This window comes from Ranitomeya variabilis, chromosome 4 (assembly GCF_051348905.1).
Source record: "Ranitomeya variabilis isolate aRanVar5 chromosome 4, aRanVar5.hap1, whole genome shotgun sequence".
NCBI lineage: Eukaryota > Metazoa > Chordata > Amphibia > Anura > Dendrobatidae > Ranitomeya > Ranitomeya variabilis.
Window position 1 is genome coordinate 756,874,761 of NC_135235.1, and position 27,236 is coordinate 756,901,996.

At 44.8% G+C, this 27,236-nt stretch overlaps 1 protein-coding gene across 1 annotated transcript in view; it reads left to right on the forward strand.

Moving 5' to 3' along the window:
- Positions 1-982: 982 nt before the first annotated feature.
- The window catches only part of LOC143766833 (uncharacterized), a 68,309-nt gene continuing 42,055 nt past the window's right edge, over positions 983-27,236 (forward strand). The window contains exons 1-6 of the mRNA XM_077254817.1: positions 983-1,129; positions 22,358-22,499; positions 22,635-22,814; positions 22,898-23,021; positions 23,105-23,202; positions 23,401-23,491. Of these exons, the coding sequence (XP_077110932.1) occupies positions 22,422-22,499; positions 22,635-22,814; positions 22,898-23,021; positions 23,105-23,202; positions 23,401-23,491 (571 nt within the window). The 5' untranslated portion in view covers positions 983-1,129; positions 22,358-22,421. The remainder of the gene's footprint in view (positions 1,130-22,357; positions 22,500-22,634; positions 22,815-22,897; positions 23,022-23,104; positions 23,203-23,400; positions 23,492-27,236) is intronic.

Here is a 27,236-nt window from a genome sequence, read left to right on the forward strand (position 1 = left end):
TGTTCATTACTAAACATCGGGCTTGGTATTATCTATTATCTATCTATGTGTGTGTGTAAACATTCTTCAATGGAGTATATAAAGGAAAAGGTTGAACAAGAAATGACATCACAATTTTTTTTTTTTTGTTAAATAATAGATCTTTATTTAGCTTACAAAAAACGCACACAAAGCAGCATGAAAATCAGCATCAAATCTGCACGGATTTTTCTGCCAAGAGATGCAGAATCTGCACTGAAAATTCCACCTAACGCACACTTTTCCCCCACAAATTGGTGCAAAAACGGTGCATCTTATAATCTAAACCTTAAAAAGCAAAAAAAAAACCTTACTGGGGGATTGCAGTGATGGAGCAGTGATGCATGCCCCCTCACACCAGCCCCCTGGATGCCCCTCTACATACCCCATGCCCCTCTGCATACCCCATGCCCCCTGGATGCCCCTCTACATACCCCATGCCCCCCTACATACCCCATGCCCCCTGGATGCCCCTCTACATACCCCATGCCCCCTGGATGCCCCTCTGCATACCCCATGCCCCCTGGATGCCCCTCTACATACCCCATGCCCCCTGGATGCCCCTCTACATACCCCATGCCCCCTGGATGCCCCTCTACATACCCCATGCCCCCTGGATGCCCCTCTACATACCCCATGCCCCCTGGATGCCCCTCTACATACCCCACGCCCCCTGGATGCCCCTCTGCATACCCCATGCCTCCTCACAGCAAATTAAAACCTCAGAGCACTCAGACTGATTCCTGCATCCTCACTCCCTTGTACAAGGCTCCATGGTGCCGCCCCCGTCCTCTCCTCACACGGCTCCATGCTGCAGCATCGCATTTCCCGCGTCTCTTCTCCAGCAGCAGCCTCTCACAACGCAGCATGAGCTTCCTGTTATCGGCTCGTCATTAGAGTAAAGGAGGCCCCGCCCCTTCCGGTGACATCATGATTTCAAGAAATCAACTCCAATCTAGACACTACCCAACCATCATGCTGCTGCCACCTTGGTAAACAGAGAACACGCCCCTCCCGATAGGACACGCCCCCGGAAATGACGTCACACCTGGAAGGAGCCCATACACTCTAGCATTTACCATACATGTGGAGTGCGGCTCTGCAGGTGGAGGTATGTGCAGATTCCCCAGTACTGAGCGCAGCCGGGGACATTAACCCCTTCTGCACGGAGGAGACTCTTTATAAGAACCATAACGTTGTTGTTCTGTTCCCTGTAATAGATACATACGAGCCAACTATGGAGGACAGGAAGTGAGGAGCGGAGTGTTCTCCTAGTACAGGGCCCCTTTCTTGGCCCCACACAGTGTAATGCCCCCATTATGCCCTGTAAGCAGGTTCTGCCCCACACCCAGCTGCCTCGGGCACTTTACCATGAGCTGGTACCTCAGATTCTTCCCCGCACCCCTTTCCTTTGTTGGCGCCAAATCTGTTCTGCCTTTGGGGCTCCGGCCTTTATAATATCAGTAACTGCGCCATCAAGGTCTCCTGACCAGGTGCACCCTCTAGACTCTTCCCTCCGGAAACCTCCCTCTTCCCATTGGTGTCACATGGTCCCGTCTGGACGGCAGATAGCAGTCTGTACAAATGCAGCACAGCCCTGAGGAGTCTTTTTTATGACTCTCCTTATTACACCCCTTATGTAATATATATGATGGCGCTCACACAGTATAATGTTTCCACAGTACTGGCATCTCTCGTAAAAAAGGGATTTTCACACTACCGCCATACCCCCCCACACAGTATAATGTTCTCATAGTACCGCCATACCCCCACACACAGTATAATGTTCTCATAGTACTGCCATACCCCCACACACAGTATAATGTTCCTACAGTACTGCCATACCCCCCACAGACAGTATAATCTCAGTACCGCCATACCCCCACACACAGTATAATGTTCTCAGTACCGCCATAACCCCACACAGTATAATGTTCTCATAGTACCGCCATACCCCACACACAGTATAATGTTCTCATAGTACTGCCATACCCCCACACACAGTATAATGTTCTCATAGTACCGCCATACCCCCACACACAGTATAATGTTCTCATAGTACCGCCATACCCCCACACACAGTATAATGTTCTCACAGTACCGCCATACCCCCACACACAGTATAATGTTCTCATAGTACCGCCATACCCCCACACACAGTATAATGTTCTCATAGTACCGCCATACCCCCACACAGTATAATGTTCTCATAGTACCGCCATACCCCCACACACAGTATAATGTTCTCATAGTACCGTTATATCCCGACACAGTATAATGTTCTCATAGTACCGCCAGACCCCCACACACAGTATAATGTTCTCATAGTACCGCCATACCCCCACACACAGTATAATGTTCTCATAGTACCGCCATACCCGTACACACAGTATAATGTTCTCATAGTACCGCCATACCCCCCACACAGTATAATGTTCTCATAGTACCGCCATACCCCCCACACAGTATAATGTTCTCATAGTACCGCCATACCCCCACACACAGTATAATGTTCTCATAGTACCGCCATACCCCCACACACCGTATAATGTTCTCATAGTACCGCCATACCCCCACACACAGTATAATGTTCTCATAGTACCGCCATACCCCCCACACAGTATAATGTTCTCATAGTACCGCCATACCCCCACACACAGTATAATGTTCTCATAGTACCGCCATACCCCCACGCACCGTATAATGTTCTCATAGTACCGCCATACCCCCACACACAGTATAATGTTCTCATAGTACCACCATACCCCCCCACACCGTATAATGTTCTCACAGTACCGCCATACCCCCACACACAGTATAATGTTCTCATAGTACCGCCATACCCCCACACAGTATAATGTTCTCATAGTACCGCCATACCCCCCACACAGTATAATGTTCTCATAGTACCGCCATACCCCCACACACAGTATAATGTTCTCATAGTACCGCCATACCCCCACACAGTATAATGTTCCTACAGTACCGCCATACCCCCACACAGTATAATGTTCTCATACTACCGCCACACCCCCACACAGTATAATGTTCTCATAGTACCGCCATACCCCCCACACAGTATAATGTTCTCATAGTACCGCCATACCCCCACACACAGTATAATGTTCTCATAGTACCGCCATACCCCCACACACCGTATAATGTTCTCATAGTACCGCCATACCCCCACACACAGTATAATGTTCTCATAGTACCACCATACCCCCCCACACAGTATAATGTTCTCACAGTACCGCCATACCCCCACACACAGTATAATGTTCTCATAGTACCGCCATACCCCAACACAGTATAATGTTCTCATAGTACCGCCATACCCCCCACACAGTATAATGTTCTCATAGTACCGCCATACCCCCACACACAGTATAATGTTCTCATAGTACCGCCATACCCCCACACACCGTATAATGTTCTCATAGTACCGCCATACCCCCACACACAGTATAATGTTCTCATAGTACCGCCATACCCCCCCACACAGTATAATGTTCTCACAGTACCGCCATACCCCCACACACAGTATAATGTTCTCATAGTACCGCCATACCCCCACACAGTATAATGTTCTCATAGTACCGCCATACCCCCACACAGTATAATGTTCTCATAGTACCGCCATACCCCCACACACCGTATAATGTTCTCATAGTACCGCCATACCCCCACACACCGTATAATGTTCTCATAGTACCGCCATACCCCCACACACAGTATAATGTTCTCATAGTACCGCCATACCCCCCCACACAGTATAATGTTCTCACAGTACCGCCATACCCCACACACAGTATAATGTTCTCACAGTACCGCCATACCCCCACACACAGTATAATGTTTTCATAGTACCTCCATACCCCCACACACAGTATAATCTCCTCATAGTACCGCAGTGGAAACTCCCCACAAGTGACCCCATTTTGGAAACTAGACCCCCTAATGAACCTATTTAGGTGTGTGTTGAGCACTTTGAACCCCCAAGTGCTTCACAGAAGTTTATAACACCCAAGTGTGAAAATAAAAAGTCCTATTTTTTCCACAAACATGATCGTTTAGTCCCCAATTTTTTATTTTCACAAGGGTAACAGGAGAAATTGGACCCCAAAAGTTTTTGTCCAATTTGTTCTGAGTACGCTGATACCCCATATGTGGGGAAACAACTGTTTGGGCACACGTCGGGACTTGGAAGGGAAGCAGTGACGTTTTGGAATGCGGACTTTGATGGAATGGTCTGCGGGCGTCATGTTCAGTTTGCAGAGCCCCTGATGTACCTAAACAGTAAAAAAATGTCACATTGATTGATGGTGTCCTTGTGTATTCCTCTTTTGTAGCGCACTCGGCACCTTTTTTGCGGCTTACCTTTTCTTCCAGTTGGCGGAACCACCCCCGGAAAATGCAGACCTGGTACGATACGAGCACCTTCAGTTCTGGAAGTACTGGGGCCTGCTCCTTCCGGAGTGCCAAATATGAGGGTCTTAACCACTACCTCCTGGAACTGAAGGTACGACGCATCGGTGTGGCGTACATATCGTGACAGCAGGAAAGCGTTGAGCATTGCCATTTGTACGATGTACACTGACAGCTTTTTCTACCACACCTTGGCCTTTTTCAAAGCACTGTACGTTTGGAGAAGTTGATCGGAGAGATCAACGCCCCCCATGTTTTTGTTGTACCCCAGTGCACAGTCCGGTTTGCTGACCTGTGTTAGAGGTACCTCGTACAGTGCTGAGGGCACTGCCATCACCGTGTATGGTGGTCAAGAGAAGGACATCCCTCTTGTACTTGACCACCAGCAGGTGGTCTCTACATTGGGCTCTGCTCTCACCTTTTCTGAGCATCTGACCAAGTATCGTCTTCGGGAGGCCTCTCTGATTTTTGCGGACAGTACCGCAGGCTGCGGTACCTCGCGCAGACAGGGATTTGTAGAGTGGGATGCTGGAATAAAAGTTATAGGTATAGAGGTGATAACCTTTATCCAGCAGTGGGTGCACCAAATCCCACACAATTTTTGCCACAAACTCCCAGGACAGGGGGACACTCAAGGGGTTCGATCCTGGAGTCCTTCCCTTCGTATACCCTAAAGCTGTAGGTGTACCCTGAGGTACTCTCACACAGCTTGTAGAGTTTGATTCCGTATCTGGCCCTCTTGTTGGGCAGGTATTGATGGAATCTGAGCTGCCCCTCAAAACGCATCCGGGCCATGACCATACGGAACACTGGAGCGTTGTATAAAATATCAGCACTCCAATATTGCCGAATTTCTGGCTTCGTCAGGATCCCCATATGAAGGACCAGGCCCCAAAACTGCATTATTTCAACTGCGTCTACAGGAGACCATTTAGAATATGATGAACCTGAGTTTTGCTCCAAAAATTGCTGAGCATACAAATTAGTTTGCTCCACCATGAGGTTAACAAAAGCCTCAGAGAAAGAGACTTTGAAAAGGTCTATTTCTGTGAGGCCGTTTGTGTCAAACTTGATTCTGCCACAAAATCAGGAATCAGTGTCTCATAATTTTCTGGGGGCGAGGTCCATACGGGGTCCGAAGAGGGGCGCGCTGGTTCATCTTCAGGAGCGGCTGAAATTTGGCGGCTGCTGGGTGTGCGCACAGGGATGTGAAAAAAAAGAAAACGGAATGCACAGGTTAGACGCCGCAGCTAGGGGAGCGCACGGGAATGTGAAAAAAAAACGGAAGGCACGGGTTAGACACGGCGGCTGGTTGAGCGCACGGGGATGTGAAAAAAGGAAACGGCAGGCACGAGAGCTCTGATAAGTGAACCGCGTCACTTATCAAAGTTCAGCGGCTGCTGGGTGTGCGAACGGGGATGTGAAAAAAAGGAAAACGGCAGGCACGAGAGCTCTGATAAGTGAACCGCGTCACTTATCAAAGTTCAGCGGCTGCTGGGTGTTGGAACGGGGATGTGAAAAAAGAAAACGGCAGGCACGAGAGCTCTGATAAGTGAACCGCGTCACTTATCAAAGTTCAGCGGCTGCTGGGTGTGTGAACGGGGATGTGGAAAAAAAAAATAAGAAACTGAAGGCACGGGTTAGACGCAGCAGCTGGGTGCGCGCACGGGGATGTTGAAAAAAAAGAAACGGAAGGCACGGGTGAGACGTGGCTACTGGGTGTGAGCGCGGGGGTGTGAAAAAGAAAAGTGAGCACGAGTGTTGATCGGTAAACTGCGTCACCAATCAACGCTCGGCAGCTGCTAAATTTGGGCACGGAGGCGGCGCAAAGTGGGGGTGGAGGGGGAAAGGGATGGGGGATCGGGGGGATGAAGAGAGATTGGGCCGGGATCGGGGATCAACACTTACGGTTGTAGTCCCTCTTCTTTCTTCTGTCATCTTTCTTTAGCAAGAATTGTGGCGTCACAGGCTACTGTGGCACCACAACTCCCATCACAGGAGGGGATCTCTCAGCGTGACCGCTTTGCAGGAATCCTCAACTAGTGTGAGGATTTCTGCAGAGCAGTCAGACAGGTCGGGGACTGCTGAGAGAGAGGTCACAGAGCGGTCATACCGCTGCTGTGACCTGTCATTGGTGGGATCGATGATCACATCGATCCCACCAATCAGTGGAGGCCCTGGTGACGCTGGTGTTGCTAGGCACCGGCCTATGATCGGAGCTCACAGCTCCGATCCTAGGCAGGTCACCATCAGGGCACAGCGCGGACACACCGCTGCTGTACCCTGTGATTGGCGCGATCGACGATCACATAGATCGTGCCAATCAGTAGATGAAGGCTCCGGAGTAGGATCGGTGTAGGAGTAGGATCAAGGAAGTTACCGGCAGGGCACAGCGCGGTAACACCATTGCTGTGCCCTGCGATTAACGCGATCGATGTTATCGTCAGTACTTGATCCTAGCCTGGGAACTCACTGTTTCAGGCAATCTGATTGGCTGAAACAATGAGAAAGGCTGCGAATGGCTGTTCAGAATTGAACAGCCAATCACAGCGATCTGGAGTCCGGGGGAGACAGGCCCTGGGATGCCGACACCACCTTCCTCCAGGTAAGGTGGCGTCGGAATTTTAATGCGACTTAAGTCACAGTGTTGCATTAAAGGGCATGACGTACTATCCCGTCGGTGGTCATACGGGCCCAGGCCACCTCGACGTCCTAGTACGTCAGATGTCAGAAAGGATTTATACTGTGTGTGGTAGGATGGAGGTACTGTGAGAACATTATACTGTGTGTGTGGGGGTCTGGCGGTACTATGAGAAGATGATACTGTGTGTGGTGGGATGGAGGTACTGTAAGAACATTTTACTGTGTGTGGGGGTATGGCGGTACTGTGAGAACATTATACTTTGTGGGGGTATGGCGGTAGTGTGAGAACATAATACTGTGTGTGGTTGTATGGTGGTACTATGAGAAGATTATACTGTGTGTGGTGGGATGGAGGTACTGTAGGAACATTATACTGTGTGTGGGGGTCTGGCAGTACTATGAGAAGATGATACTGTGTGCGGGAGTATGGCGGTACTGTAGGAAGATTATACTGTGTGGGGGTATGGCGGTAGTGTGAGAACATTATACCATGTGGGGGGTATGGCGGTAGTGTGAGAACATTATACTGTGTGTGGTTGTATGGTGGTACTATGAGAAGATTATACTGTGTGTGGTGGGATGAAGGGTACTGTAAGAACATTATACTGTGTGTGGGGGTATGGCGGTAGTGTGAGAACAATACTGTGTGTGGTTGTATGGTGGTACTGTGAGAAGATTATACTGTGTGTGGTGGTATGGCGGTACTGTAGGAACATTATACTGTGTATGGGGGTATGGTGGTATTATGAGATGATTATACTGTGTGTGATGGGATGGAGGTACTGTAGAAACATTATACTCTGTGGGGGTATGGCGGTACTATGAGAAGATTATACTGTGTGTGTGGGTATGGCGGTACTGTGAGAAGATTATACTGTGTATGGGGGTATGCAGGTACTGTAGGAACATTATACTGTGTGTGGAGGTATGGTGGTACTATGAGAAGATTATACTGTGTGTAGTGGGATGGAGGTACTGTAGGAACATTATAATGTGTGTGGGGTTATGGCGGTACTATGAGAAGATTATACTGTGTGTGATGCGATGGAGATACTGTAGGAACATACTGTGTGTGGGGGTATAGCAGTAGTGTAGGAACATTTATACTGTGTGTGGGGGTGTAGCGGTACTATGAGAAGATTATAATGTGTGTGTGTGATGGGATGGAGGTACTGTAGGAACATTATACTGTGTGTGGGAGTATGGCGGTACTATGAGAAGATTATACTGTGTGTGGTAGGATGGAGGTACTGTGAAAACATACTGTGTGTGGGGGTATGGTGGTACTGTGAGAATATTATACTGTGTGTGGGGGTGTAGCAGTACTATGAGAAGATTATACTGTGTGTGGTGGGATGGAGGTACTGTAGGAACATTATACTGTATGTGGGAGTATAGCGGTACTTTGAGATCATTATACTGTGTGTGGGGGGTATGGCGGTACTATGTGAAGATTATGCTGTGTGTGGTGGGATGGAGATACTGTAGGACATTACACTGTGTGGAGGTATGGTGGTACTATGAGAAGATTATACTGTGTGTGGCAGTATGGCGGTACTGTAGGAACATTATACTGTATGTGGGAGTATAGCGGTACTTTGAGATCATTATACTGTGTGTGGGGGGTATGGCGGTACTATGTGAAGATTATGCTGTGTGTGGTGGGATGGAGATACTGTAGGACATTACACTGTGTGGAGGTATGGTGGTACTGTATGAACATTATACTGTGTGTGTGGGTATGTTAGTACTATGCGAAGATTATACTGTGTGTAGTGGGATGGAGGTACTGTGAAAACATTATACTGTGTGTGGGGGTATGGCGGTACTGTGAGAATATACTGTGTGTGGTGGGATGGAGGTACTGTAGGAACATTATACTGTGTGTGGGGGTATGGCGGTACTGTAGAAACATACTATGTGTGGGGGTATGGCGGTACTGTGAGAACATATACTGTGTGTGATGGGATGGAGGTACTGTAGGAACATTATACTGTGTGTGGGGGTATGGCGGTACTATGAGAAGATTATGCTGTGTGTGGGGGTATGGCGGTACTATGAGAAGATTATACTGTGTGTGGTGGGACTGAGGTACTGTAGGAACATTACTGTGTGTGGGGGTATGGCGGTACTATGAGATTATACTGTGTGTGGTGGGATGGCGGTACTATGAGATTATACTGTGTGTGGTGGGATGGCGGTACTATGAGATTATACTGTGTGTGGTGGGATGGCGGTACTATGAGATTATACTGTGTGTGGTGGGATGGCGGTACTATGAGATTATACTGTGTGTGGTGGGATGGCGGTACTATGAGATTATACTGTGTGTGGTGGGATGGCGGTACTATGAGATTATACTGTGTGTGGTGGGATGGCGGTACTATGAGATTATACTGTGTGTGGGGGAAGCGGTACTATGAGAAGATTATACTGTGTGTGGGGGTATGGCGGTACTATGAGAACATTATACTGTGTGTGGTGGGTATTACGGTGCTATGAGAACGTTATACTGTGTGTGGGGGTATGGCGGTACTATGAGAAGATTATACTGTGTGTGTTGGGATGGAGGCACTGTAGGAACATTATTCTGTGTGTGGGGTTATGGCGGTGTGTTGTATGTTATATATTTTTTAATATGATTTCAACACTCCAAGTAATATGAATATTGATTGAATATGATATTGATCGGATATATATATGTATGTGTGTGTGTGTGTGTATATATATATATATATATATATATATATATATATATATATATATTTTATTTTTTTTTTTCCTTTTTTTTTTTTTTCAATGGAGTCCACAGAAAAACTAAAGTTGCTCAGTGTGATGGTACCTTGACTCCATTTTCGTGTGAGCATTTATTTATTCATCACAATTCTTTGAACCGAAACAAAACAGGCGGTACTATGAGAATATTATATTGTGTGTGGTGGGATAGAGGTACTGTAGGAACATTATACTGTGTGTGGGAGTATAGCGGTACTGTGAGAACATGATACTGTGTGTGGGGGTATGGTGGTACTATGAGAACATTACACTGTGTTCCAAATTATTATGCAAATTGGATTTAAGCGTCATAAAGCTTTAATGGCTTTGTTTTTCAAATAAACTTGTGGATGGTATTGTCTCAGGGCTCAATGGATCACTGAAATCAATCTTAAATACATGTGATAATTGGTTTTCCAGGTGATTCTAATTGGGGTACCGCAGGGGTCGGTATTGGGACCTGTTCTCTTCAACATATTCATTAATGATCTGGTAGAAGGTTTACACAGTAAAATATTGATATTTGCAGATGATACAAAACTATGTAAAGCAGTTAATACAAGAGAAGATAGTATTCTGCTACAGATGGATCTGGATAAGTTGGAAACTTGGGCTGAAAGGTGGCAGATGAGGTTTAACAATGATAAATGTAAGGTTATACACATGGGAAGAAGGAATCAATATCACCATTACACACTGAACGGGAAACCACTGGGTAAATCTGACAGGGAGAAGGACTTGGGGATCCTAGTTAATGATAAACTTACCTGGAGCAGCCAGTGCTAGGCAGCAGCTGCCAAGGCAAACAGGATCATGGGGTGCATTAAAAGAGGTCTGGATACACATGATGAGAGCATTATACTGCCTCTGTACAAATCCCTAGTTAGACCGCACATGGAGTACTGTGTCCAGTTTTGGGCACCGGTCCTCAGGAAGGATATAATGGAACTAGAGAGAGTACAAAGGAGGGCAACAAAATTAATAAAGGGGATGGGAGAACTACAATACCCAGATAGATTAGCGAAATTAGGATTATTTAGTCTAGAAAAAAGACGACTGAGGGGCGATCTAATAACCATGTATAAGTATATAAGGGGACAATACAAATATCTCGCTGAGGATCTGTTTATACCAAGGAAGGTGACGGGCACAAGGGGGCATTCTTTGCGTCTGGAGGAGAGAAGGTTTTCCCACCAACATAGAAGAGGATTCTTTACTGTTAGGGCAGTAAGAATCTGGAATTGCTTGCCTTAGGAGGTGGTGATGACGAACTCAGTCGAGGGGTTCAAGAGAGGCCTGGATGTCTTCCTGGAGCAGAACAATATTGTATCATACAATTATTAGGTTCTGTAGAAGGACGTAGATCTGGGGATTTATTATGATGGAATATAGGCTGAACTGGATGGACAAATGTCTTTTTTCGGCCTAACTAACTATGTTACTATGTAAAGGAAAACTACTTAAAAATGATGTTCCACATTATTAAGCAGATTACAGTTTTCAAGTAACATGGGAAAGAAAAAGGATCTCTCTGCTGCTGAAAAGCATCAAATAGTGCAATGCCTTGGTGAAGGGATGAAAACATTGGATATTTCCTGAAAACTTAAGCGTGATCATCATACTGTTAAGAGATTTGTGGCTGTATCTGAGCACAGATGTGTTCGAATTAAGAGAGCAGCTGCTAAAAAGCCATTACAAAACCGCAAACATATATTTTAAGCTGCTGGTGCCTCTGGAGTCCCTCGAACCTCAAGGTGTAGGCTCCTTCAAAGGCTTGCTGTGGTGCATAAACCTAGTATTTGGCCACCCTTAAACAGTGTTCACAAGCAGAAATGGTTGCATTGGACCCACACATACATGAAGACTAATTTCCAAACAGTCTTGTTTACTGATAAGTGTTGAGCAACCCTGGATGGTCCAAATGGATGGTTGGTGGATGGCCACCATGTCCCAACAAGGCTGCAACGTCAGCAAGGAGGCGGAGGAGTCATGTTTTGGGACAGAATCATGGAGAAACAGCTGGTAGGGCCCTTTAAGGCTCCCGAAGGTGTGAAAATGACCTCTGAAAAGTATATAGAGTTTCTGACTGACAACTTTCTTCCGTGGTATAAAAAGCAGAAATGTGCCTTCAGGAGCAAAATCATCTTCATGCATGACAATGCACCATCTCATGCTGCAAAGAATACCTCTGAGTCATTGGCTGCTATGGGCATAAAAGGAGATAAATTCATGGTGTGGCCACCATCTTCCCCTGACCTCAACCCTATAGGGAACCTTTGGAGTATCATCAAGCAAAAGATCTATGAGGGTGGGAGGCCGTTCACATCAAAACAGCAGCTCTGGGAGGCGATTCTGACTTCATGCAAAGAAATACAAGCAGAAACTCTCCAAAAACTTACAAGTTCAATGGATACAAGAATTGTGAAGGTGATATCAAAGAAGGGGTCCTATGTTAACATGTAACTTGGCCAGTTAGGATGTTTTGGAGTCAAATAGCTTTTTTGTTCAGTGAATGTGACCTCCTAATGCTGCAAATTCCACAAATGAGCATTTTCAGTTCTTTAAAACATATCAAATGTTTAGAAATTCTACTGTGCCTAATAATTTGGAACAGTGCATTTTAAGTTTTTATTCATTTTGGAGATTATACTGTTATCATTGGGAGGTTTCTTCAATAAAATGCGATGTATACTCTAACGGGTGATTACTTTTATTAGACTGACTGTCATTTACACGGACCATTTAGGAAAATCCGATAAAAATGTAACTTGCATAATAATTTGGAACATAGTGTATACTGTGAGTGGGGGTATGGTGGTACTATGAGAAGATTATACTGTGTGTGGTGGGATGGAGGTACTATGAGAACATTATACTGTGTGTGGGGGTATGGAGGTACTGTAGGAACATTATACTGTGTGTGGTGGGATTGAGGTACTGTAGGAACGTTATACTGTGTGTGTGAGTATACCGGTACTGTGAGATCATTATCCTGTGTGTGGGGTTATGGCAGTACTATGAGAAGATTATACTGTGTATGGGGGTATAACGGTACTATGAGAAGATTATACTGTGTATGGGGGTATAGCAGTACTAGGAGAATATTATACTGTGTGTGGTTGGATGGAGGTACTATAAGAAGATTATACTGTGAGTGGGGTATGGAGGTACTGTAGGAACATTATACTGTGTGTGGGAGTATAGCGGTACTGTGAGATCATTATATTGTGTGTGGGGGATATGGCCTACTATGCGAAGATTATACTGTGTGTGGTTGGATGGAGTTACTGTGAAAACATACTGTGTAGGGGGTATGGCGGTACTGTGAGAAAATTATACTGTGTGTGGTGGTATGGAGGTACTATGAGACGATTATACTGTGTGTGGTGGGATGAAGGTACTGTAGGAACATTATACTGTGTGGAAGTATGTTGGCACTGTGAGAACATTATACTGTGTGGGGTGGGATGGCAGTACTGTAGGAACATTATACTGTGTGTGGGGGATTGGCGGTACTATGAGAAGATTATAGTGTGTGTAGTTATGGTGGTACTGTAGGAACATTATACAGTGTGGGGTTATGGCACTACTATGAGAATATTCTACTGTGTGGTGGAATAGAGGAGCTGTAGGAACATTATACTGTGTGTGGTGGGATGGCGGTACTATGAGAAGATTATACTGTATGTAGGGGTATGGAGGTACTGTAGGAACATTATACTGTGTGTGGGGGTATAGCAGTAGTGTAAGAACATTATACTGTGTGTGGGGGTATGGTGGTACTGAAGGAACATTATACTGTGTGTGGTGGGATGGAGGTACTGTAGAAACATTATACTGTGTGTGGGGGTATAGCGGTACTGTGAGAGCATTAAAGTGTGTGGGGCGGTATTGCGGTACTATGAGAAGATTATACTGTGTGTGATGGGATGGAGGTACTGTGAAAACATACTGTGTTGGGGGTATGGTGATTTTTGAGAACAGTATACTGTGTGTGGGGGTATGGTGGTACTATGAGAAGATTATCCTGTGTGTGGGGGTATGGAGGTACAGTAGGAACATTATACTGTGTGTGGGGGTATGGTGGTACTATGAGAATATTATACTGTGTGGTGGGATGGAGGTACTGTAGGAGCATTGTAATGTGTGTGGGGGTATGGAGGTACTATGAGAACATACTGTGTGTGGTGAGATGGAGGTACTATGAGAACATTATACTGTGTGTGGTGGGATGGAAGTACTAGGAGAACATTATACTGTGTGGTGGGATGGAGGTTCTGTTGGAATATTATACTATGTGTGGGGGTATGGCGGTACTGTGAGAACATTATACTGTGTGTGGGGGTATGGCGGTACTGTGAGAACATTATACTGTGTGTGAGGGTATGGTGGTACTATGAGCAGATTATACTGTGTGTGGGGGTATGGCGGTACTATGAGAAGATTATACTGTGTGTGGAGGTATGGCAGTACTATGAGAAGATTATACTGTGTGTGGGGGTATGGTGGTACTATGAGAAGATTATACTGTTTGTGGTGGGATGGAAGTACTGTAGGAACATTATACTGTGTGTGGGGACGTTGGGCACATCAGGGGTTCGCCAAACGCGACATGGCGTCCAATCTGAAATCCAGCCAATTTTAGTTTGAAAATGTCAAACGGCGCTCCTTTCCTTTTTCCTTTCCTGCTGTGCGCCCAAAAAGTGGTTCCCCCCACATGTGAGGTAACAGCTTACTCGGGACAAATTGGACAACAACATTTGATGTCCATTTTCTCTTTTTACTCTTGGAAAAATAAAAAAATTGTTGCTGAAAGATCGTTTTTGTGACTAAAAAGTAAAATTTTCATTTTTTCCTTCCACCTCCATTCTGCTCCTGTGAATTACCTGAAGGGTTAATAAACTTCTTGAATGTGGTTTTGATCATCTTCAGGGGTGCAGTTTTCAGAATGGTGTCACTTTTGGGTATTTTCTGCCATATAAACCCCTCAAAGTGACTTCAAATGTGAGGTGGTCCCTAAAAAAATGGTTTTGGAAATTTTGTTGTAAAAATAAGAAATCGCTGCTCAAATTTTAACCCTTATAACTTCCTAGCAAAAAAACCCCTTTGTTTCAAAAATTGTGCTGATGTAAAGTAGACATGTGGGAAATGTTATTTATTAACTATTTTGTTCTCATGCTTCGCACTGACGAGGGCCAACAGCCCGAAACACCGTGTCTGCGAATTGAGATACTGATTTGGCTTTTATCCTAAGTCATATTGCACGACTCGTTAAAGGGTTGATTGTGACTTGTAGGTCGCTGCTTCCAACAGGTGGCGCTATAGAGTTTAAGTCCTCTTTTTCTCAGAAGAGGCAATTTGCATATGAATTATTTTGTGTCACGTAACTCTCTGGTTTAACAGAATAAAAATTCAAAATTTGAAAATTGCGAAATTTTCAACATTTTCGCCAAATTTCCATTTTTTACAAAAATAAACGCAAGTTATATGGAAGAAATTTTACCACTAACATGAAGTACAATATGTCACGAGAAAACAGTATCTGAATCATCGGGATCCGTTGAAGCGTTTCGTAGTTATTACCTCATAAAGGGACAGTGGTCAGAAGTGTAAAACTTGGCCCGGTCATTAAGGTGCAAACCACTCTTGGGGTAAAGGGGATAATCTCATAGTACCGCCATACCCCCAAACACACAGTATAATCTTCTCATAGTACTGCCATACCCCCACACACAGTATAATGTTCCTACAGTACCTCTATCCCACCACACACAGTATAATGTTCTCACATTACCATCATCCCAAAACACAGTGTAATCTTCTCATAGTACCGCCATACCCCCACACACAGTATAATGTTCCCACAGTCCCGCCATACCCCCACACACAGTATAATGTTCCTACAGTAGCTCCATCCCACCACACACAGTACAATCTTCTCATAGTACCGCCATACCCCCACACAGTATAATGTTCCTACAGTACCTCCATCCCACCACACACAGTATAATCTTCTCATAGTACCACCATACCCCCCACACACAATATAATGTTCTCACAGTACCGCCATACCCCCACGCACAGTATAATATTCTTACAGTACCTCCATCCCACCACGCACAGTATAATCGTCTCATAGTACCGCCATACCCCCCACACACAATATAATGTTCTCACAGTACCTCCATCCCACCGCACACATTATAATCTCACAGTACCGCCATACCCCTACGCAGTATAATGATCCTACAGTACCTCCATCCCACCACACACAGTATAATCTTCTCACAGTACCGCCATACCCCTACACACAGTATAATCTTCTGTCACGGGGTCCTTCTCCGTTACCACACAATCAACAGAGCTAGAGTATAGTGAGCAACTCCAAGACCTTTATTTAGGCAAAAATACAAAAGGTCCATATACGATCCACCACACAAAGGATTAAATAGTCCAGAAAACGAATGCAGTTCAGTAACAGGATAAAAGTCCAACAATCCAGCAGACAGGATAGCATAGTCCATATACTCTTCTTTCTCTCTGATATGCTGTGTCCACATCATCATTCCACACAGGACTGATCTGTGTCTCCCCTCCCTGATATTTACAAGTCCCTCTGATATCAGATGGCAAATAACAACTCATCCTACAAGAGAACACCATGATAATCAGTAAAATATAAATATACACAAAATGATACCCACATAACATATCCCACCATCACACTTCTCATAGTACCTCCATACCCCCACAGAGAGTATAATGTTCCTACAGTACCTCCATCCCACCACACACAGTATAATCTTATCATAGTACCACCTTACCCCCCCACACAGTATAATGTTCCTACAGTACCTCCATCCCACCATACACAGAATAATGTTACTACAGTACCTCCATCCCACCACACACAGTATAATCTTCTCATAGTACCGCCATCGTACAGTACCTCCAGGCCACCACACATAGTATACCGTATATACTCGAGTATAAGCCGAGATTTTCAGCCCAAATTTTTGGGCTGAAAGTGCCCCTCTCGGCTTATACTCGAGTCACGGTCGGCGGCAGGGTCAGCGGGTGAGGGGGAGAGAGGATTGTTGCTTACTCACCTAGTCCCGGCGCTCCTGGCGCGCCCCCTGCCTGTCACACTGTCTTCGGGTGCCGCAGCTCTTCCCCTGTAAAGCGGTCACGTGGGACCGCTCATTAAAGTTATGAATATGGACTCCACTCCCATAGGGGTGGAGCCGCATATTCATTTCTCTAATGAGTGGTGCCAGTGACCGCTGACAGAGGAAGAGCTGCGGCACCCGAAGACAGTGTGACAGGCAGGGGGAGCGCCAGGAGCGCCGGGACTAGGTGAGTATTTTATATTCACCTGTCCACGTTCCACCCACTGGGCGCCGCTCCGTCTTCCCGTCCTCTTGCTCTGACTGTTCAGGTCAGAGGGCGCGATGACGTACTAGTGTGCGCGCCGCCCTCTGCCTGAACAGTCAGTGCGGAGAGACGCCGAGACGGGACGCTGAGGAGTTGCAAGCAAGAGAGTTGAGTATGTGTTTTTTTTTTTTTTTTATTGCAGCAGCATTATATATGGCACAGCTTTAAATGGAGCATCTATGGGGCAATAATGAACGGTGCAGAGCATATATGGCACAGCTTTATATGGAGCGTCTATGGGGCAATAATGAACGCTATAGAGCACATATGGCACAGCTTTATAAGGATAATAAAGCACTTGGCACTCAGAGATTCATTTGCAAGAAAAACGTGAACGTTTTGTTTATTTGTGCGACCAGTTCAAGAGTGTTTTTAAACGTTTTCGGTCACAAGACCTTCATCAGAAACATCTCTCATGAAACTGGAGGCAGAACAGCGCAGTGCATAGGCCACAACGGCCCACGTGCACATGTGAGAGACCTGGAAAAGCCACCTCGGGGGTCCTTGAGGGTGTATAGGGAGTAGGGCGCACCAGGAGGGCAAAAGACCGCTGCAGGGAATGGCGCCAATAGGTCCGGGGTACCGAGGTGCTGAGGGGCTGGTGTAGCCAGAAGCGGCTTCTGGCTACACCAGCCCCTCAGCACCTCGGTACCCCGGACCTGGACCTATTGGCGCCATTCCCTGCAGCGGTCTTTTGCCCTCCTGGTGCGCCCTACTCCCTATACACCCTCCAGGACCCCCGAGGTGGCTTTGCCAGGTCTCTCACATGTGCACGTGGGCCGTTGTGGCCTATGCACTGCGCTGTTCTGCCTCCAGTTTCATGAGAGATGTTTCTGATGAAGGTCTTGTGACCGAAAACGTTTAAAAACACTCTTGAACTGGTCGCACAAATAAACAAAACGTTCACGTTTTTCTTGCAAATGAATCTCTGAGTGCCAAGTGCTTTATTATTTATATACGGGTTGGATACCTTACTTGTGCACCACCAAGGAACCTTGAGTGCCGTGTACTACTTGTATATGTACAGCTTTATAAGGAGCATCTATGGGGCAATAATGAACAGTGCAGAGCATTCTATATGGCACAGCTTTATGTGAAGCATCTATCGGGCCATACTGAACGATGCAGAGCATATATGGCACAGCTTTATAAGGAGCATCTATGGGGCCATAATGAACGGTGCAGAGCATTATATATGGCACAGCTTTAAATGGAGCATCTATGGGGCAATAATGAACGGTGCAGAACATTATTTATGGCACAGCTTTCTGTGGAGCATCTATTGGGGCCATAATGAACGCTATAGAGCATATACAGTCATGGCCAGAAGTATTGACACCCCTGCAATTCTGTCAGATAATTCTCAGTTTCTTCCTGAAAATGATTGCAAACACAAATTCTTTGCTATTATTATCTTCATTTAATTTGTCTTAAATGAAAAAACACAAAAAGAATTCTCCTAAAGCCAAATTGGATATAATTCCACACCAAACACAAAAAAGGGGGTGGACAAAAGTATTGGCACTGTTCGAAAAATCATGTGATGCTTCTCTAATTAGTGTAATTAACAGCGCCTGCAACTTACCTGTGGCACCTAACAGGTGTTGGCAATAACTAAATCACACTTGCAGCCAGGTGACATGGATTAAAGTTGACTCAACCTCTGTCCTGTGTCCTTGTGTGTACCACATTGAGCATGGAGAAAAGAAAGAAGACCAAAGAACTGTCTGAGGACTTGAGAAACCAAATTGTGAGGAAGCATGAGCAATCTCAAGGCTACAAGTCCATCTCCAAAGACCTGAATGTTCCTGTGTCTACCGTGCGCAGTGTCATCAAGAAGTGTAAAGCCCATGGCACTGTGGCTAACCTCCCTAGATGTGGAAGGAAAAGAAAAATTGACAAGAGATTTCAACGCAAGATTGTGCGGATGTTGGATAAAGAACCTCGACTAACATCCAAACAAGTTCAAGCTGCCCTGCAGTCCGATGGTACAACAGTGTCAACCCGTACTATCTGTCGGCGTCTGAATGAAAAGGGACTGTATGGTAGGAGACCCAGGAAGACCCCACTTCTTACCCTGAGACATAAAAAAGCCAGGCTGGAGTTTGCCAAAACTTATCTGAAAAAGCCTATAATGTTTTGGAAGAATGTTCTCTGGTCAGATGAGACAAAAGTAGAGCTTTTTGGGCAAAGGCATCAACATAGAGTTTACAGGAGAAAAAAAGAGGCATTCAAAGAAAAGAACACGGTCCCTACAGTCAAACATGGCGGAGGTTCCCTTATGTTTTGGGGTTGCTTAGCTGCCTCTGGCACTGGACTGCTTGACCGTGTGCATGGCATTATGAAGTCTGAAGACTACCAACAAATTTTGCAGCATAATGTAGGGCCCAGTGTGAGTAAGTTGTTTCTCCCTCAGAGGTCGTGGGTCTTCCAGCAGGACAATGATCCAAAACACACTTCAAAAAACACTAGAAAATGGTTTGAGAGAAAGCACTGGAGACTTCTAAGGTGGCCAGCAGTGAGTCCAGACCTGAATCCCATAGAACACCTGTGGAGAGATCTAAAAATGGCAGTTTGGAGAAGGCACCCTTCAAATATCAGGGACCTGGAGCAGTTTGCCAAAGAAGAATGGTCTAAAATTCCAGAAGAGCATTATAAGAAACTCACTGATGGTTACCGGAAGCGGTTGGTCGCAGTTATTTTGGCTAAAGGTTGTGCAACCAAGTATTAGGCTGAGGGTGCCAATACTGTTGTCTGGCCCATTTTTGGAGTTTTGTGTGAAATGATCAATGTTTTGCTTTTTGCTTCATTCTCTTTTGTGTTTTTTCATTTAAGACAAATGAAGATAATAATACCAAAGAATTTGTGTTTCCAGTCATTTTCAGGAAGAAACCCTAAGTATTATCTGACAGAATTGCAGGGGTGTGAATACTTTTGGCCATGACTCTATGGCACAGCTTTATAAGGAGCATCTATGGGGCAGTAATGAACGGTGCAGAGCATTGTATATGGCACAGATTTATAAGGAGCATCTATGGGGCCATAATGAACGGTGCAGAGCATATATGGCACAGCTTTATAAGGAGCATCTATGGGGCCATAATGAACGGTGCAGAGCATTCTATATGGCACAGCTATATATGGATCATCTGTGGGGCAATAATCAACGGTATGGAGCATTATATATGGCACAGATTTATATGGAACCTCCTTTGGGGCAATAATGAACGGTATGGAGCATCTATTTTTATTTTTGAAATTCACCGGTAGCTGCTGTATTTTCCACCCTAGGCTTATACTCGAGTCAATAAGTTTTCCCAGTTTTTTGTGGCAAAATTAGGGGGGTCGGCTTATACTCGAGTATATACGGTAATCTTCTCACATTACTGCCATACCCTACACACAGTATAATCTTCTCACAGTACCTCCATCCCACCAGACACCGTATAATGTTCCTACAGTACCGCCATACCCCCACACACAATATAATGTTCTCATAGTACCGCCATACCCCCACACACAATATAATCTCATAGTACCACTATAATCCCACACACAGTATAAAGTTCCCCCAGTACCATCATCCCACCACACACAGTGTTTTGTTCCCACAATAGTGGCCTCCCACAGACACAGTATAATGTCCCCACAGTACTGCCATCCCCCCACTTTTTAATGTTCCCACAGTACTGCCCCCTACATGCACAATATGGTACCATCCACCTCACTGACCACCTCCGACCACCGACAATTAATACGTACTCACTTAGCATCATTCTTGGTGCAAATACAATTTAACCCAGGATCTATGAGATATTTACCATACGATAGTTGGATAGGCAGGAGTGTATCATCCAAAACTGTAGCCCACTCGGTTGCTATGATGCTTATGAATTGACAGGGCTCGGTGGGGTGTGGTATTGGTCACCCTCTCCTTCCCATCATCACAATTTCAGCGATATCCACTAAAGGGCAATTGGGAAGAGAGATGCTAAGTGCCAGAATTGGCTGGTTATTAAATATAGGTGACCCTACGTCACTTTTTGGGGGGTCCCCCATTTTAATAGCCAATAAAGGCTAAGTATAGAGTTTTGAGCTGATATTACTAGCCTGGAAAGCTCCATGGGTATTACCCCCTTCCCAGACTATAAACAAAATTCTGTGTGTTAATCAGATCTGAGATCTAACGTGATAGAAGATTACAGTGCGGGGAAGACGGGAAACCTTCATATAGACGGCTGGTGGTGATGGAGTCAGTGACCGACTCTGGCCAAATATGTTTCTAGAGCTGTAGTAGAAGATGAAGATGTCGTCCTCATCATGAAGTAGTTATTTCTCATGTCACGTGTAATGAATATATGAAAATAAACACCGTGTGCACTGCTATCATCTGGTGCAGAGACTAGGTACCCAAACCATATAATAGAACCGTCAAGAAGTCTCGCACTCAACTTAAGTAGAGACAAGCGGTGGACACCGCGTCTGAGAGGGGATCATATACCACCGAGCGGCTTCCCTCCAGCCCCGGATTCCGTTGCCGGCCTGTTTGAGGTCACTACCTCGAGCCTTATGCATGTCTTTGGAGAAGCATTCCACAGCCTTTTTCTCTGGTCATAACCACTCCACTTCCATATAAGGCGGCCATCCTTTGCATCACGTATGATCTGCGTCCTAATCAGTATTATGGATATACTTTGAAAGGCACAGCATGTGACTGATGAAAGCCTGATACAGGCTGAAACGTTTCCAGTACTACCTTTAGTACGTGTAATGAATATCTCCTGCAGTATTGCTAATGCCGATTCCAGGGTCGGTAAATGAGACGAGAATTAGCGTTATAGAAGATGAGTCTATGAGGAACGTATTCAGCTGCCGACTCCGAGGAAGAAACTGCTTGTTGTCTGTGGCCTAAATATATAGGATTTATTAGTATATGTAAAGAAGGAAACTAAATACTGTAAAATAATAAATCTCCTCATATGTTTCCCTTATTATCTCCAGTAATTGTATTATTACACAGGATTCTTATGATGTTACATCGGCTCATCTTCTCATTCAGGTCTCTACAATATCGGATCTTCTCAGTGAAGATCTTCTACAAAAGAAAATTTTCCTGATCAAAGATGGATATGGACAGAGACAAGATGGTGGAGAGGATATTACACCTCACCCTAGAGATCCTCTTCCGGCTTACTGGAGAGGTGAGAAATTGAAATTCTGATGACGTCACATTACATCATTCTTATCTATGGGAATAACAGATGGACAGAACTGCAGAGGTGAGGACTCTGGAAATGTCTGTAGTGAGATTTATTAATGTGTCTCTCCATTACCAGGATTACACAGTGGTGAAGAAGACCTCTAGCGATCGCTGTCAGGACCCTGTGTCTGAGGGATGGGGAAGACCCCTGAGCCCAATCACGGGGCCTCCACCTCACCCCCTGATCCATGAGGACATCAATGACCGTAAGATCCTAGAACTCATCTACAAGATGATTGAGCTGCTGACTGGAGAGGTGACACTGCTGGGAATGCTGGGACATTATACAGTAACACTATGAAGGGATCGGGGGGATGACGGTATCATTGTATGTGTCAGGTTCCTATAAGGCGTCAGGATGTCGCTGTTTATTTCTCCATGGAGGAGTGGGAGTATTTAGAAGGACACAGAGATCTGTACAAGAACGTCATAATGGAGGTTCCCCAGCCCCTCACATCTCCAGGTAATAGACAGGACTAAATACACATGGCCTATAATTATCTGTATGTAAAGAATGAATTCAGTCCCTGTATGTGTTTCCTCCAGATCTATCCAGTAAGAGGACAGCACCAGAGAGATGTCCCCGTCCTCGTCTTCCACAGGACTGCAAGCAAGAAGATCTCAATGCTCCTCAGGATCATCAGGTAGATGGAGAGAAGGTGTCAGGAGATCTCCCCTATGATGTGTAGACGCCGGTGAAGGTCTTGTGCTCAGTCTTGTTTTATCCACCAGTATTATATGTTTTATACTTGTGTAATGAGAACGGTGGAGATGGCAGGATTAGAGCTGATCATAGATGGGACTTCTCCATCTGTCGGTGACTTTTATAATATTTGTTTCAGGGTGAAGATCTGACCCATATTAATACTACAGAGACATATGTGAGGGGGGATGAGTGGTGTAAAGAGGAGATTCCTACATATGACTACCCAGGTGAGTAGTAACCACTGAATGCAGAGAAGTCACAGATTCTTCTCAGTCACCGGCTGTGGCTGCTTTATCGGTGGTGTAGTCCGGCCGTATTACCATGATCACCATTTTGCCTCTAGACCACAACATTCTCCTTCTATACACTGACCTGAGAGGCTTCCTGATCATCACTGCGCATGAGAGGAAGCCTCTCGGGTCTGGAGACCCTGATGTCGTCGTGACGACATCGGGTCTCCATGGCAGCGATCGAGACCACGTGTCATGCCACAGGGTGTAGGATCCAAAGGCAGAGGGGCTGTCGGCCCATGTAGTGAGGGACCAGCGACCTGTCATAAGCCAATACAGATGCATATGTAATCAGCGCACCACATAAAGCCCCGCCCACAGCCCCGCCTCAGAGCACGAGAATCTCATTAACTGAAAACTACAAATACAGATTAAACAGCAACCACAAGACGAATTTCATCACCAGGTATCGGTGTAATCAGTATAACGGCACCGACCTGACAGTGTCTGTAGGTTACTGAGCACAATCCTGCTGACAGGTTCCCTTTAAGACATCTCCGCTCTGCACTATTATACACAGTTCTCTTTAAATGTGTAATATTTCTTCTTGAAAGTCATCTGACAGAAAATATTGGAGCTTCCGATAGTTTAGATTGTGAAGTCACCGAGCCCCGTGCTCTAATTACCCCAGAGAGGTTTCACCACTAGCTCCTCATTTATTACTGATGGTGACTGTTCAGTTTGAGCATTTCAGTAGATGTTATTATCTATAGTCAGGTTTTGATTACAGTAGTGTCCAGAATACTCTGATTTATCCTCTTCCTGCAGCCAGTTTTGTGTTCTTAATCAGACCCCATTTTTACAATCTGACATGTGTCACTTTATGTGGGGATAACTTTGGAATTATTCACAAAGGATAATAGAAAGCAAATGGATCTTACAAATTACTTTCCAACTTCTCACAATACCCTACATACGATTGTTCACTTCTCTCTGGGCACATGGCAGTGTTCAGAAGGGAAGGAGCGCCATTTAGCTGTTTGAATGCAGATCTAGCTGGAATTATTTGCAGGCACAATGTATTGGGAGCACTGTTTGTGGTCTACTGGCAGCTCAGAAGATCTCCACCATGAACATGCTTGGCACGATCTTCTCTGCTTTCCATATCCCAAGGATTGCCTTGCTCATCGCCCTTTAAACTAAACTAAACTACACTTTAAGAAGCCACAAATCTTCTGGGAGAATGTCCTATGGACAGATGAGACAAGAATGGAACTTTTTGGCAAGGCACATCAGCTCTATGTTAACAGACGGAAAATTGAAGCATATTAAGAAAAGAGCACAGTCCCTACCGTGAAACATGGAGGAGGCTCTCTTATGTTCTGGGGCTGCTTTGCTGCATCTGTCACATGGTGTTTAGAATCTGTGCAGGGTACAATGAAATCTCAAGACTATCAAGGGATTCTAGAGAGAAATGTGCTGCCCAGTGTCAGAAAGTTTGGTCTCAGTCACAGTTCATGGGTCTTGCAACAGAATAATGACCCAAAACACACAGCTAAAAACACCCAAGAATGGCTAAGAGGAAAACATTGGACTATTCTGAACCATCTTTGGAAAGAGCTGAAGAGCCGTCTGGAAAAGGCAACCTTCAAACACGAGACAACTGGCCAAAATACCAGTCGAGAGGCGCAGAAGTATCATTGACAGTTACAGGAATCGTTTGATTGCAGTGATTGCCTCAAGAGGTTGTGCAGCAAAGTATTAACCCTTTTGCGCCAATTTTTTCAGTTCTGACCAGTGTCAATTTATGAGGTCATAACTCTAAAACTCTTCAACGAATCCTGGTGATTCTGAGATTGTTTTCTTGGGACATATTGTACGTTATGATAGTGGTAAAATTTCTCTGATAGAACTTGCGTTTATTTGTTCAAAAAAATTGAAATATAGCGAAAATTTTGAAAATTTCAAAATTTTCATTTTTATGCCCTTAAATCAGTTATATCACACAAAATAGTTAATAAATAACATTTCCCTCATGTCTACTTTAAATCAGCACAATTTTTGGGAAAAAAAAATTTTTTTTGGTTAGGAAGTTATAAGGGTTAAAAATTTACCAGCAATTTCTCATTTTTACAACAAAATTTACAAAACCATTTTTTTAGGGACCACATCACATTTGATGTGACTTTGGGGGGTCAATATAACAGAAAATACCCATAAGTGACACCATTCTAAAAACTGCACCCCTCAAGGTGCTCAAAACCGCATTCAAGAAGTTTATTAACCCTTCAGGTGCTTCACAGGAATGAATGGAATGTGGAAGGAAAAAATAAACATTTACTTTTCTTTCACAAAAATTTTCTTTTAGACCTAATTTTTTTTACTTTCGCAAGAGTAACGTGACACCATTTTGGAAACAAGACCCCTTAGGGAACTTATCTGGATGTGTATTGAGCACCTTGAACCCAGAGGTGCTTCACAGAAGCTTATAATGTAGAGCTGTGGAAAGAAAAAAAAAATAACATTTTTCACAAATCTTTTTAGCTCCATATTTTGCATTTTCATTAGGGTAACAGGAGAAATTGCTCCATACAATTTGTTGTGCAATTTCTCCTGAGCACGCCAATACCCCATATATGGGGGAATACTACTGTTTGGGCGCATGGCAGAGCTCAGAATGGAAGTAGCGCCATATTGGAGAGCAGATTTTGCTGGAATTTGTGGGTGACATGTCACATTGTCAGAGCCAATGAGGTGTCTAAACAGTGGAAACCCCCAACAAGTGACCCCATTTTGGAAACTAGACCCCCCAAGGAACTTATCTAGATGTGTGGTGGGCACTTTGAACCCTCAAGTGCTTCACAGAAGTTAATTACGTAGAGCTGTGAAAGTAAAAAATAATTTTTTGTGGAAAAAATATGATCTTTTCGCCCTCAATTTATTTTTTCAAAAGGGTAATAGGAGAAATTGGACCCCCAAAAGTTGTTGTTCAATTTCTTCTGAGTATGCTGACATCCCATATGTGGGGATAAACCACTGTTTGTGTGCATGGCAGAGCTCAGAAGGGAAGGAGCGCCATATTGGAGAGCAGATTTTGCTGGAATTGTTTGTGGGTGACCTGTCACATTGTCAGAGCCCCTGAGGTGCCAGAACAGCATAAGCCCCCAAAAGTGACTGCATTTTACAAAATACTTCCCTGAATGAAATCTTCTAGTGGGGCAGTGAGCATACTGACGCCACAGCTGTGCCATAGAAAATTATACCATTGGGCAGTGAAGAAAAAATAACATGTTACCACTAAAATGTTGTTTTAACCCCAGATTTTACATTGGAAAATAGGTAGATAGGTAAATGTCACTACACCCATAGATGAATTCCCAGAGGGGTGTCATTTCCAATTCCCAGAGGGGTGTCATTTCCAAAATGGGGTCACTTCAGGGGGGATTCTGCTTTTATGGCACTTTGGAGAGCCGCTAAGTAACAGAATCCCCCCTGAAGTGACCCCATTTTGGAAATGACACCCCTCTGGGAATTCATCTATGGATATAGAGACCATTTTCTCTACATGGTTGATTTCCAGAAACACGTAGTGGAAGTTTTAGAGCAGAAATTGCAAAAATGTCATTGTAGTGCCCAATATATTGTGCCCAGCTTGTGTCTCTAGAGACATCCCCCCACCTACCCCTGGAAATTGTTATGTCAGCTCTACTCAAATGTGTCTATCACTAAATAAACCACATGC